The 13,532-nt window shown below is 48.2% G+C and overlaps 1 protein-coding gene across 8 annotated transcripts in view; it reads right to left on the minus strand.

Annotated features, from left to right (window-relative positions):
• Nucleotides 1-1,217: 1,217 nt before the first annotated feature.
• Nucleotides 1,218-13,532, minus strand: part of LOC129821920 (spectrin beta chain, non-erythrocytic 4-like) — a 64,316-nt gene continuing 52,001 nt past the window's right edge. For 3 of the 8 annotated variants that reach the window (XM_055879661.1, XM_055879660.1, XM_055879666.1), the window contains 14 exons: nt 13,057-13,187; nt 11,441-11,645; nt 10,791-11,036; nt 10,564-10,698; nt 10,125-10,369; nt 9,296-9,482; nt 9,094-9,178; nt 8,707-8,903; nt 7,414-8,510; nt 7,264-7,333; nt 6,841-7,124; nt 5,468-5,638; nt 5,310-5,352; nt 1,218-5,120 (listed from right to left, as the gene is read on the minus strand). In XM_055879661.1, coding sequence (XP_055735636.1) covers nt 4,851-5,120; nt 5,310-5,352; nt 5,468-5,638; nt 6,841-7,124; nt 7,264-7,333; nt 7,414-8,510; nt 8,707-8,903; nt 9,094-9,178; nt 9,296-9,482; nt 10,125-10,369; nt 10,564-10,698; nt 10,791-11,036; nt 11,441-11,645; nt 13,057-13,187 — 3,366 coding nt within the window. In that variant the 3' untranslated portion in view covers nt 1,218-4,850. Of the gene's footprint in view, nt 5,121-5,309; nt 5,353-5,467; nt 5,639-5,826; nt 7,125-7,263; nt 7,334-7,413; nt 8,511-8,706; nt 8,904-9,093; nt 9,179-9,295; nt 9,483-10,124; nt 10,370-10,563; nt 10,699-10,790; nt 11,037-11,440; nt 11,646-13,056; nt 13,188-13,532 lie in introns of those variants that run through there. The other 5 variants (XM_055879667.1, XM_055879665.1, XM_055879662.1 and 2 more) reach the window with 5 other exon arrangements.

The raw sequence follows: 13,532 nt of genomic DNA on the forward strand, positions 1-13,532 counted from the left end.
GCGAATGGTGATCTTAGGCTTGTGTGCGGCTACTCAGCCATGGAAACCCATTTCATGAAGCTCCTGACGAACAGTTCTTGTGCTGACGTGTTGCAACCGAGGACAGCCGATTTTTACACGGTTCAGCACTCGGCATTCCCATTCTGGGAGCATGTGTGGCCTACCACTTCGTGGCTCCAGTGTTGCTCCTAAATATTTACAATTCACAATAATAGCACTTACAGTTGACAGGGGCATCTCTAGCAGGGCAGAAATTTGACGAACTGACTTGTTGGAAAGGTGGCATCCTATGACGGTGCCAGGTTGAAAGTCAATGAGCTCTTCAGTAAGGCCCTTCGACTGCCAATGTTTGTCTATGGAGATTGTATGCTCTGTGTGCTCAATTTTATACACCTGTCAGGAACGGGTGGGGCTGAAATAGCAAAATCCCCAAATTTGAAGGGGTGTCCACATATATATATATTTTGTTTTACCTTTATTTAACTAGGCAAGTCAGTTAAGAACAAATTCTTCTTTTCAATGATGGCCTAGGAACAGTGGGTTAGCTGCCTGTTCAGGGGCAGAACGACAGATTTGTACCTTGTCAGCTCGGGGATTTGAACTTGCAACCTTTTGGTTACTAGTCCAACGCTCTAACCACTAGGCTACCCTGCCGCCACATATGTTTGTATATATAGTGTATCTACTCAGGGTGGAGGTGACAGTGACATAACAGACAGAAAGTAGAAAGAGGAAGTTCCCCTCACAACTGGGCTCCGAGCTGCTAGGCACATTGTTCAGCATGCCTGTAAACCATTATCACAATGAATCAAAGCATTATTCATTCAATACATGTAAATCTGCGTGAACAGATAAGATGTTTGAAGGTCTGCAGTTGTTAGCGTCAATAATATTATGTGGACTTGCTGCTATTTTGTCCCTAGCTGTAGTAGCAGTGATACATACATGTGTGTTTTTATGCACGAGCAGTGTTAATACTAAAACAGTTATCAAATACAGTAAATACTTTCACTCTTCTTTGCATAATTAGAAAAAGGTGTAATGTAACTGGAATTAGTATCGGTCCAACATGGCCCTTTGGCCTTCATATATTTGTGGAGCCAATTGACAAGACGTTGGCATTGAACTGCACATGCAAACAAAATGAACAACACAGTGTTTTTTTCAATATCACAATTTGTATTTATCAATTCAAAGAAACAACTGTACACAGTCAATGGTTTTAAGTTGGATCTGTTTTATACATTATTATTCATTCATTCACCTTTTCCATGTACGTAAGTGTGTCACCCCATTATTGTACAGTGATTGTATAGCGACGGGATGAGCCTTCAAAACATGCAGAGCAGTATCATAATAGGGACTATGTAATTCATGCAACTTCTGTGTCCTGATATTGTGATGTTTTCCATTGATGTTGTACAAATGAACCATTTGCCCCATGGATATTTCAATTTGTTGAAACCCCCCCCAAAAAAACATTTTCTCCCTTTCACAGCAAAAAAAAAACTAACATGTAATTCTTTCTTTACAGAAAATACTTTAAGCAATTACATATTGTACAGGTCATCAAGCTGTTGAATTTTGCAAAACATCCATTCAGTAGTTCCCTAAAAACAGTGGTGCTCTAGGGTCAAAGGTCAGGAAATGAACAGTAGGTGTTGAGCATCGACTTTGTCAACAACTAACAATGGAACATCCTAGATTAAAACAGCAACGTAATCGGATTTTAGTTTATAATGGCATTAGACTTTTGATTTGTAACAGTTGCGGTGTGAATGCTTTCATGAAGGAAGCACTCCAGGACTTAACGCACATCACACATTACAGATGCCCAGTTACGCAATGTTCTAACATAACTGAAACATCATGAGTGCACAGCTAATACAGAAGCATTGTATCAATAATGGGATTCCTCTCACAAGTCTCCCTATGACATGTTAATGCTTGTGTGTATCAAGTGTAGGTTATAAAATTGTGCTTTCTAGTCATTAACAACATCCAGCTGGTTTGTCATTTGAAAGTATATAAGCTCAAATTGCCCTCTGTGAAACAGAAAAGTACAGGATAACATGGATCGGGCCCTTGGCCATGACAACAGACGTGCTGGCCCACATTTGGAAAATGACTACTGGTAATTTATCCAGATAGCATGAATAATTGTATAGGCATGTTTGGTTTTAGGATGTGATGTCTTTTCGAAACTCGTACTTCATGCATTGTAGCTGGAATTCCAGCTGTTAGTAAAGTGTAACCAGCCAGACGAGCATGAAAAACTGCAATGTGAAATATCTCATATCATGGTTGAACATGATACTCTCAGACTTTTCAGGCTAGTGTACTTAATGTTCATTCGTGAAGATAATTCAAACATTCTCCTGTAATGAAATAAACACATTTCCCTCTCGGACCCTTAAGCACCACTGCTCCTCAAGCAATAGCACTGTGCAATGGGGGAGTGTTTTAGTGCAAAGGAAAAGTTGCATATAAATTCTCTTTTCGCATCAACAATAAGTTCCTGGCAACCTCCCTAAGCCACCATAATACTTTGACTGTATACAATCTGTTTAGAGTGAGACTATGGCATACAAATAGGATATCTGTGACAGCGGTACACAGAGAATGCAATGGTAAGCAACATTTCCAAACAAAGTTACCATTCGGAGACATCCAAATTAGTGTTAAGACAGTTGCGTACATCAATTTGAAACGAACTCGTTTGTATTGAGCATATTGTTTTTGGAATGAGACATCCTCCATATGAGTTGCCCAGGCAAGATACGTCTACTCTAAACAATAGATAGTAGTGAATACTGCACAGTGAAACTCCTGAATGCAAGAATTCAGCAGACTAGCAGTTTATTGCTAGTATCCTCCCACTACACTATGCTAATTGTACTGTATACTGTATACTGTCAGTAGTGTGTCATACGAATCTCAAAATTCACCACAGAATCTCACAGATGTCCACAGTGCTCTATCTGAGTGTGTCCTATGTCATGTATTGTACTGTATTTCACATTCCATGTGATAGTTATGTTCATTCAAAAATAAGTTCTGCTGATCCTTGCCTTGTTGTGTCCAACACGCGTTATGGATTGCATTGGTTTGGCATTCAACGCCTATATAGATGCATAAAATGTGTTTAAAAAACAAGGTAGAAAAAGCTACTCAGGAAAGATTTCATAATATTTGCACTGTACTATCTCGTCGCCGTCACTCCTCTCTTCTGTACAAATCTCTGATGTAAGGAACAGGCAAAGGATTTGTCCACTAGCTTCCATAATGTGAGACTTCCTGTTACCAAATATGGCTTTGCAGTGCTAAGACAAACAGATAATTGTATTGTATGATGCATGGAGAGGGACAAAATGAACATCGTTGCCGATCGCTACACACTGTGAGAGGAACATAGGATCGGACTGCTATGCAAAGCCTCTCAACAAGAGATTTATATCCCAAGCAAGACATGCATGTGATTCATTCATCCAGAAGCTTTTGTTTACATCCATCTGACATCAACTTGCACTCCTGAGGCTTTGGAGTGACCAATCGGCACCATATCACTTCTGTGTGGCCCCTGAACTTAGATCCTTGCTGTGTCCTCATCAACTCCTGTGGTTAGTTGAGCTGTTAGAAGCCTGGCCTGTGGAACGGCAGTGCCTGGAAGACTGAGGGAGAACTGGGGACGCAGATGTGAACGAAAAAACCTGAGCTATGAAAACCCTGGGAGTGGTGAGCAGCTGAACAGACACACACACACCCGCACACACATGCTCAGACACACACAACTTAATTTCTCTTTGACTGTCTATAAAAAGCATTATGATATTTTCTGAATGGACAAAAATAATGTTGATTGGGTATGTGGAATGCGATTACCACCATCTGATAGTCTTTGAGAAGAAAGGGGGAGGTTTGGTCTTGCGAGATGGCTTCCAGTCCTATCCCTCGGGTGCTGGGTGGCTATGGCTGCTGGGTCCCTGGGGGCCTCTCGGGGGCCCCAGATGAAGGCATAGCTGAGTATGGCCGTGGGGGCCAGCCTAGCCTCCGGGTAAAGGTTCCAGGTCATCCATTCAAAAGCCAGAACAAGCTTTGTGAAGGCTGATGTTACCTGCCTCTTCTCTTTCTCCTCTGGCTCAATGTTGAATTATACAAATTCAATTTGGATGAGTTTGATGATATTACAGTTTTGTACTGAAGAAAGTCAAAGTGAGAAAAGAGAGTCCAGAAAAGAATGATGGCAGAGTGAACGAGCAGAAATACAAAAAAGGAAACAGAAAATAATTGTTCTCCAAAAAGAGGCCAGTTGTGAAATACATTTAGGCATATTTCATTCTCATTTTTCATTTTGTTTGGGAGTATACAATTGGATGTTCTAGACATACAATACATAAATAGACAGACAAGAGTTACATACAGATACAGCTCATCTCTTACAAAAAATAAACGTAAAACGTTATGAGCTACTTTTTCATACTACCAGTGACAACCCTCGTTACATGAGTGTCCATCTCTCTCACATTGCTGCCCTGACTAGGAGGATCATCTGCTTTCTGCAGTGCACCGGTGTCACCACCAGAGGGCAGAGGTGGAACGAGCCAGGCAATAAGTGTTAGTGACCAGGTCTGACACCCTTAGAGCAACAGAGATAAAGAGAGAGGGCAACGAGGAGGGGTACACTGATATTCGTGCTTCAAATCCCTCATGTCAGTTCACCAGGGTGATTTTCCTGTCTTTTTCGACACTAAACAGAACTGAAGCAGACAGATGAGAGGAAAGGGTTGGGTCTTGATTGGAAGTCTTTTATACCACTCTCCCTTTCCCCCACCCACCGCACAACATCAAACTCATTTCTTCTTGCTGGACTTTTCTGAACGCTTGGTGTCCGATTTGGTCTCACCCTTATCCGACCTCTCAGAGCGCTCGGCTCTCTGCGGCCTTTCCCCCCGGTCAGACTTTTCTCCCCGTTCTGACTTATCGGCCTTGCTGCCGTCGCGGCGCGTGCCCTCGTCCGTAGATGAGGTAGTAGGCTGGGGCTGACCCCATTTGGCAATCTCCTCATGCTCTGCAATGCTCTTGTTGATGTTGGTGGTCCAGGCCTTTAGATCATCCTGTGACTCGGAGAGAGAAAGGGAGATGAGAGAGAGCATGGAACAGGACGAATGATAAAGAACAAGAAAGGGAAAGAGAGAGGGTGAGAAACAGAAAGAAAGTTATTTGGCACGCGGACAAACATTGCAGAACCCCATTGTTATTATATGACTGTATTTCCATGAAAGAGCAGTCAACTTTTGAATGCCTTTTACCTCATCCTTTGCATGGAACAGAAATTCACTTCCGTCTTTCGTTCTGAAACAGAAGGACAGAGAAGTTGAGGGTAACACACAAAATGGCTATCTATACAGAAAACAAGACAAACAACATGACCCTGATTGACAGTATACCTAAAAGGCAGAGTACTAACTTAAGTGTAAAGACGTTTTTCTTCTTCTTGTATCCAAGGGTGACGTCGCAGTGGCAGTGGCCGAGGTTGAGCATGGGCTCGTTGTTGTAAGGTGTGGTGGTGTTCTTAGCGTCCTTATAGAAGCTTATCTCTCCTTTGTTCAGCACACAGTACAGGTTGACCCAGGATCTGCTGTAGGGGGGGGGGGGGGGGGAACGGGGCGCGTTCAGCAAAAACCAACCACAGGTTTAATGCCACCTAACCTCACTCACCTGGGGGCGTTCAAGATGACTGGCCGGAGTGGTCCGAGGGGGAACACACTGCCGAACAAACAATGAACCGCCGACCGTAGCGTGCATAGGTGCATACACGTGGCTTACCTTTGTGGAGAGGTAGGAAGAACAGCCAGCAGCAAGGAGCAACAGGAGAGAGAAAAAAAACAGAGCATTTGGTTAAATGACAGTATTGGTATTAGTGAACATTCATCTCACCTCTTAAGATGATTGAGTGTAACAAACAAAAAGCTAGGCTTTACCTTGGCATGTACATAGCATTACATGTACATCAGAAACATTCATCCAATTGGTGAGTGAGCAGTGGGTCTCATTTGTGGGATGAGTCTGTTGCGTTGCGTGTCAGCCATGGCCTCCAGGGGGCAGTGCAGCAGTGAGAGGCGGACGGTTCAGTCATCCGGGGGCCAGAGACCCGTGGTAGGCCACCAAGCATGGCCGACTGAACGAAACGTCTCTCGGGAGGAAGCGGAGTGATGTGTGGGTCTCTGCAGGGACCTGTGCGGGTAGCATGGCTATGGCTGCATATCGTACTGGCTATGGGCCAGAACCAACACCAGGTTCGACCTTAGGCCCAGCAACAACATCCATCAACCAGACCGCTCTCCGTCAGGGACTGTGTTGGTTAGGCACCATGCATGTTGCAAGCAGTGGAATGGCTGGTGGCTATCTCTTGGTTGAACTCTCATTCTGATACACTTCTGATCAGAGGCTAAACAGAGATCTGAAGTTTCAATAAAATGCTAGAAGAGCATATGTTAAAGCAAATAGCTATTTTCAAATAGGATGCTAGAACATATGTCAACCCAGAATTCTATTTTCAATAGGTTACAAGAACATATGTCAACTCGGGTCGTAAGCTCCAATAGGAATGTCTGAACATACAGTATGTCAGACCAGTGCTAAAGCTCCAATAGGATGCTGGAGTATATGTCGACCGAGACCTAAGGCACCAATCAGATGCTGGAACATATGTTAATGCCAGTGACATGCACCAATTGAACATTTCGTAGGTAAAGTCAGTTGTTTTGTTAGCTTAGCATGCTCATAAGATCATGCCTGGTTGTTTTGTCAGCCTCCCCCGTTAGGAACCTGGATGCCCACCTGTTAGAGCTCTTCCTCATGGTCTCGATGTCCAGCTTGCGGAAGAGGAAGCCCTCGTGGTGGGCTGTGTGGCTGGGCGGCTGGGGGACCGAAGGGCTCACGCCCTGAGCCACTCCTGGCTCCGGCGCCGAGCGCGACCGCCGGGTGGTGGCCTCTCCTGCAGATGGGTCCTTGGGTCGGGGTCTCCGCCGGGGCTTGGGGCGATCCCTTGCTCGCGGCCGGTCTGGACGTCCGGAAGACTTCTCTGGCACGCCGTTCGGCACTTTAGGGACCTCCCCTCGTGCCTGTGGAGAGAAGAGAGAAGGCAGAGCTTAGACTATAAATACAACATATAGCCGTTAAACACTCTCATTAACAGTATTTATGTATAGATAACTCTATCTGTGTAATAAAGGCGGCATAGCTGGTGAACAGAAGACTCACCGTTGCTGCCTCTCTCTCTTTTAGCTGCTCCACTATATCAAACAAGGTCTGGCCACCTGACTTTTTCTCCCTGTAATCAGCCAAGACAAAAAGTGATACACCTTTCTGCAAACAGCACTTAATGACGCCAAGGCGCAATGTAGTACTCACGTAGAACGTCTGTCTGACTGCTCCTTGGCTGTGTCGTGTTCACTGGACTCCTGTCTCTCCGTCCGGTGGCGGTCTTTCCTCCGGCCCTCGTGTCCGTGGCCCTCCTGCTCGCTGGACGTCTGCCTTTCCAGCTTCCTCTCTTTGCGCTCGGCCCGTTCCCGCCACACCTCCTGGGGCAGCTCATCCCGCCGCGCCTGGATCATCAGCACCTCACTGGAGTGCTGGCGCTCCAGCCTGGCTTCCCTGTGACTGTCCCTACTGTCCCTACTGTCTCTGTCCCTGTCTCTCTGCTGGGGCTCCGAACGGCTGCTCCCCGCCCGGTGGTCTCTGCTGCTGGGCTCGCTGTTCAACCTCTCCCTGCCCATCCCCTCCCTCCCCATCTCCTGGAGCACCACCTCGGCCATCACCGGCATCGCCGGCGCTGGCTCCATTAACACAATATCTCTCTCCCTCTCTCTCTGCTCCCTCTCTCGCACCTCCTTCTCTCTCGCCTTCTCCAGCCTACAGGCCACCAGCATAGGCGTCACCATGTCGTCCATGTGTTTGATCTTAGGCTGCCGGAGGTACTGCGAGGCTTTCACCTCCACTGCGGCGGCTGCCCCAGTCACCAAGCTTGCAGCTATCCCTTTGGCCTCGACCACGGGGGTGACCAATCCTGCTGCCAACCCTCTGGCTTCAGAGGCGGCAGTCCCAAATCCTGCTGCCACCCCTCGGACCTCCATGGCGGCGGTGGTCCCTAAATTTGTTGCCTCCACAGCGGCTGTTCCCAGCCTGGCTGCCACCCCAACTACACCCCCAGCCACTCCCCCCATCATGGGGATGGCCCGGGCCTCCAGACTGCTGCGGTAGCCACTGGAGCCGTTCATGATGGGGGTGTAGTTGGCTACGGTGGAACCCAGGCGGCGGGCCACGGAAGAGGGCGAGGGTTCCTGGGGGGGCCTTTCGGCTCTGGGCTCGGCCTGCTCGTAAAGGATCCGTCTCATCAGGGGGGAGCCCTGGCTCCGGGCAGGGGACGTCTCCTGGGGGTCCAGGAACACTTTTCGACCCAGCAGGGGGGTGGGAGGGAGCTTACTCTGCTCCGCTTTCATCTTCTCCACCTGGAACCAAACCGAGGTTAACTAAACATGAGCAGTTCATTGTATAATTTCCTCTACAACAAAATTAAGCATAACGTAAACATGACGCCATTTGACAAGTCACTTCAAACAAGCTGTGCTCTACAACCTCTAAGCAACCAGAAGAAAGACGGCATCAGCTAAAGGTAGTGTTAGTTAGCTAGGGATAGTGACGGACCGTGGTGAGGCGTCGTAGCGAGCTGAAGCGCTCCTCCCAGGTGGCGGCGGCCTTGCGGAAGGCCTCGTGGCGGCGGATGAGCTGCTCCACCTCGTCCACGCTGGCGCCCAACTCCTTGCTGTTGATGAAGGGCTCCTGGGCTGTGAGCCAGGCCTCGGCCACCACCGCTTCCTGGGCAAACTGGTGCACCTCCAGCACTGAGGCAGAGGAGAAAGAGGAACTCATTGTCTGAGAACAATGGGAATCAAATCTCACACACAGTGTTGCTCAGTTGTAGCTTACTGTGGTTCAAACTGTATTATGGAATGCCTTGGGATAATATCAATGAGAGACTCGAGATGCCAGGTACTAGAGTAGTTACATTCAGGTAAAGTCAGAGGGACTCACTGTGCTGCAGGACCTCCCAGTGTTTGTCCCATTTCTCAGACAGCTCGTACTGCTTGGCCACCACCGTATCCAGCTTCTCCTTGATCTAAAAAGACATATCATTTCCATTGAGTTTAATCTAAACGAGTGACTGTAAATGTCATCTAAACTACAGTACCATCCTCTATGTTCTATGGCAGAACCCTGTCAACAGTGCTGTCACCTCCTCAGCAGCAGGGTTGCGCGCGGCCAGCAGCGTCTTGCCCATCTCGATGCACTGCAGCACACTCTTACTGCGCGCCTCCACCTCGCTCTTCAAGCTCTGGTGGTAGTTCATCAGTACCTCCACTGAGGACACATCCCTGAAAGGACCAGAGAGTCCAGAGCCCGTTATATCGCTGGAGGGAATGCTGACAGTGAAGGAGAAGAGCACAGGGTTACACACCATGGAAGACAAGGGCCAGGTCAGCCCCATATACACCACCAGGAAGCCATTTTGAAAACAACACTATATTAAAACTTGCTTACAGTGCATTGCTTGACATTTTTTCATTATTATATACTGCTCTCTGTGTTTTCTGTGCTCTCTCTGCATCTCTTGGTGCCGCTCTCCATATTTGGCATTTCCGTAACATAAATGAGTTCCGTTTTGAATTGTATTATGATAATGTACTAAAATCAATACAGGCCCCTGAACTTGCAGCTCAATCACATCTGATAGATGTACAGGGGGATGACACAGAGCAGTATGAGATACACCATATATACAAACCGTAAATATAGATATTTCATTGAATGTTTAACGAATGCCCCCTTTACATAAAAAAAAGACAATCTTCTAGTAAAGAGATACATAACTTCCTTTTGGATTCTAGCTGAAGTACATTATCTTTCAGCCTCTCCTAGGTGTTGAACTAAGGTTGCTAGGCCCATAGTATTTTCAACAAAAGGGTCAACTTTTTTCACCCTTCTTTTTTTCTCTTGCTCACCTCCCTTTAATAGAATGTGTATGCCTAAACCATAAATATACAATTGTGACCACAATTGTATACCTTGGATTGTCCCCTGTGCCGATCTGAGAGATGATGCTGTCCATCCACATGATCTGGTCTCGCACCACCCCGAAGAACCGCAGCTTGTCTGTTGCCGTGGTGATCTGCACTCGGCACTCCTCGCAGGAAGTCAAGAGCTCCTTCCAGCAATGCATCACTTCCTGTTCCCGGCCGGCGATGGCCTCAGCCTTCTGCCCGGCGTAGATGGTCCGGAGCTGACCCGCACTCTCCTGGAGTTGCCTCACCTGGACACAGACAGACAGAGACGGGTGGTGAATGACATAGGAATAACTAAAAACACTGGAAAAGTTACTGTAGTAATGTGATGAGAAATGTAATGTAATGTGAAGTGTTACCACATTGACTGCTTGTTTTGTTCAGTCTTCCTTTTTTAGCCTTATGTGCACGTAAAATAAAGTGATAGTGGGCGGGGCCTCACCTGAGTGACGAGCAGCTGGATGTCGTGCTCGAAGCTCTGCATGAGCCTCTGCAGGGTGCTGGTGTTGGCAGTGCCACCCTGGCGCGCCCGCACCTCGGGAAGCCTCCGCTGCTTATCATCGATTTGGGCCAAGACCTGCAGCACAATGCGATAACGCCCAATCAGAGACACATCAAAACACGACACAGACCTGTATCCCTTGGCACTTCTTATGGTAGAAACGCTACCTCGCGGCAGTCGGCGAAGAACTTATGGAGCTGGTGCGAGGCGGCCAGCATCTGTGCCCGGGTCTCCATGAGCTCCAGGAGGTCGGCCCAGGCCTCGTTCACGCCGTCCTTCCACTCGGCGATGGTGGCGGCGTCGGCGTGGCCGTAGTCGATCAGCTCATCCACCATCTGGTTAACCGCCGTCACACGCTCCTGACCCAGACTGCCCGTCTCCGTCGCAAACTCTGTGAACTTCTCCTGCAGGATCTGAAGGGAAGAGGAGGAGAGAGGAGGAGAGAGGAGGAGAGGAATGAAGGGATGATCAATATCTGTTTGGCCAAGCTAAGCACTGTTGCTAAAATGGTAATGGGCTACTTAGCAAAACAAATTCAATTTAAATACATGCTACTTCCTTACTAAGCAGTAATACAGTGTACTGTATACCATTCTTTGAGCCATATTAACTCCGTTGCCAACAGTTTTTAGACACACGCTATAACAATATAGGCCATTTAGCAGAGGCTTTTATCCAAAGCGACTTACAGTCATGCAGGAATACATTTCCTACGTATGGGTGGTCCCAGGAATCGAACCCACTACCCTACTGAGCTACAGAGGACTACCAGGATTATCATATTGTTGAATGTTTTGTCCATTCAGGTCCCACTGACCGTGACGTGTTCATAGTCCTGTCCCAGTTCTGGCGAGCTGGCCACCACCTCCCTCTCAGCGATCCACTGCTCCAGCTCGTCCACCTCGCGGTTGAGCTGGTAGAGCCAGTACTGCTGCTCCAGACGAGACTTTCTTTCCTCCACCAGGTCCTTCAGAGACACGTACAGCCGGTCCATCTGACACTGACGCTTACTGATCTGCTCACTGAGACACGCACGCACGCACGCACGCACGCACGCACGCACGCACGCACGCACGCACGCACGCACGCACGCACGCACGCACGCACGCACGCACGCACGCACGCACGCACGCACGCACGCACGCACGCACGCACGCACGCACGCACGCACGCACGCACGCACGCACGCACGCACGCACGCACGCACGCACGCACGCACGCACGCACGCACGCACGCACGCACGCACGCACGCACGCACGCACGCACGCACGCACGCACGCACGCACGCACGCACGCACGCACGCACGCACGCACGCACGCACGCACGCACGCACGCACGCACGCACGCACACACACACACACACACACACACACACACACACACACACACACACACACACACACACACACACACACACACACACACACACACACATCAGAGACAGGGTTTGAGACGAATAGTAAAAACAGGGTGAAATTGAGGGGTAATGTGTGGTAGCTGAGATCCTGAAGTGAAACTCATTTGGACATGTAAAACCATGAGCTGGTTTTACAGTGTTGAGTTTCCAGAAGGAGAAAATGTGAGGAGGATAAGACTTACAAAGCAAACTGAACAACATGAGAACAACATGGACAACCCATAAAAAACCAACACCCTACTAGTGCAGAGATGCAGGTCTAGCATCGACTAACAGCTAAGAGCTAAGATGATAGCGCCGTTAGCATCGACACCAGAGACAGAGAAGTATTACTGACCCAGTGCTGACCCTGATGTCCCCATGATTCACCCTGCTGCCATAACAGAGTAACAGGAGTCCATGACTGGCCTACTTTACTGTACTGTACTCCCTTCTCTACAGAGGTTATGTCATTCAAGCAGTCTGCCATTTACTACCGGGTTACTCCTCAGCACCCAGTAGACATAGAGTGTAGAGGCCCTGGATCCTCTTCAATCAAGTCACAAGATGAGATCCTTAGTTCTCGTATAGGGGATTTCCTTTGAGCTTTTAAGGCAGTATTTTAAATGTGTATTTCATGGCACACTCACTTTACAGCTACTATAACCAACTTTCGATCCCACGAAAGTCTTGGTGTGGTGTAGCGTGGTGAAAGTCTTGGTGTGGTGTAGCGTGGTGAAAGGTTTGGTGTGGTGTAGCGTGGTGAAAGTCTTGGTGTGGTGTAGCGTGGTGAAAGGTTTGGTGTGGTGTAGCGTGGTGAAAGTCTTGGTGTGGTGTAGCGTGGTGAAAGTCTTGGTGTGGTGTAGCGTGGTGAAAGTCTTGGTGTGGTGTAGCGTGGTGAAAGTCTTGGTGTGGTGTAGCGTGGTGAAAGTCTTGGTGTGGTGTAGCGTGGTGAAAGTCTTGGTGTGGTGTAGCGTGGTGAAAGTCTTGGTGTGGTGTAGCGTGGTGAAAGGTTTGTGGGGCACCAACACTGACCTGTCTGGATGTCCCATCTCCAGTAGCTGTCTGCACTGCTGGGAGAGAAGGCCTATCGTCTCAGCGTAGTCCTCTATCGTCTGCTCCAGTACCAGGTGCTTCTTCAGTAGCTGCAGGGTGCTGGGCTCATCCTGAAGGGGAGGCCACAACACACTGACAGTCCATTCTCACAAACTTTGAAATGCTAACCATTCAAGGGCAGTGTTCATCACAGGAGGTTGGTGGCACCTTAATTGGGGAGGACGGGTTCGTGGTAATGACTGGAGCGGAATTGGTAGAATGGTATCGAACACATGGTTTCCAGGTGTTTGATGCCATTCCATTTGCTCCTTTCCGGCCGTTATTATGAGCCGTCCTCCCCTCAGCAGCCTCCACTGGTGTTCATGTACAGTTTCTGATGTCTAGAGGGACACAATGACATTGTACTACACCTATGCAGATACAACTTTTCCCTCTTCAAAAAGCCAATCACCTTA

Source organism: Salvelinus fontinalis, chromosome 24 (assembly GCF_029448725.1).
Source record: "Salvelinus fontinalis isolate EN_2023a chromosome 24, ASM2944872v1, whole genome shotgun sequence".
In the NCBI taxonomy this organism is placed as follows: Eukaryota; Metazoa; Chordata; class Actinopteri; order Salmoniformes; family Salmonidae; genus Salvelinus; species Salvelinus fontinalis.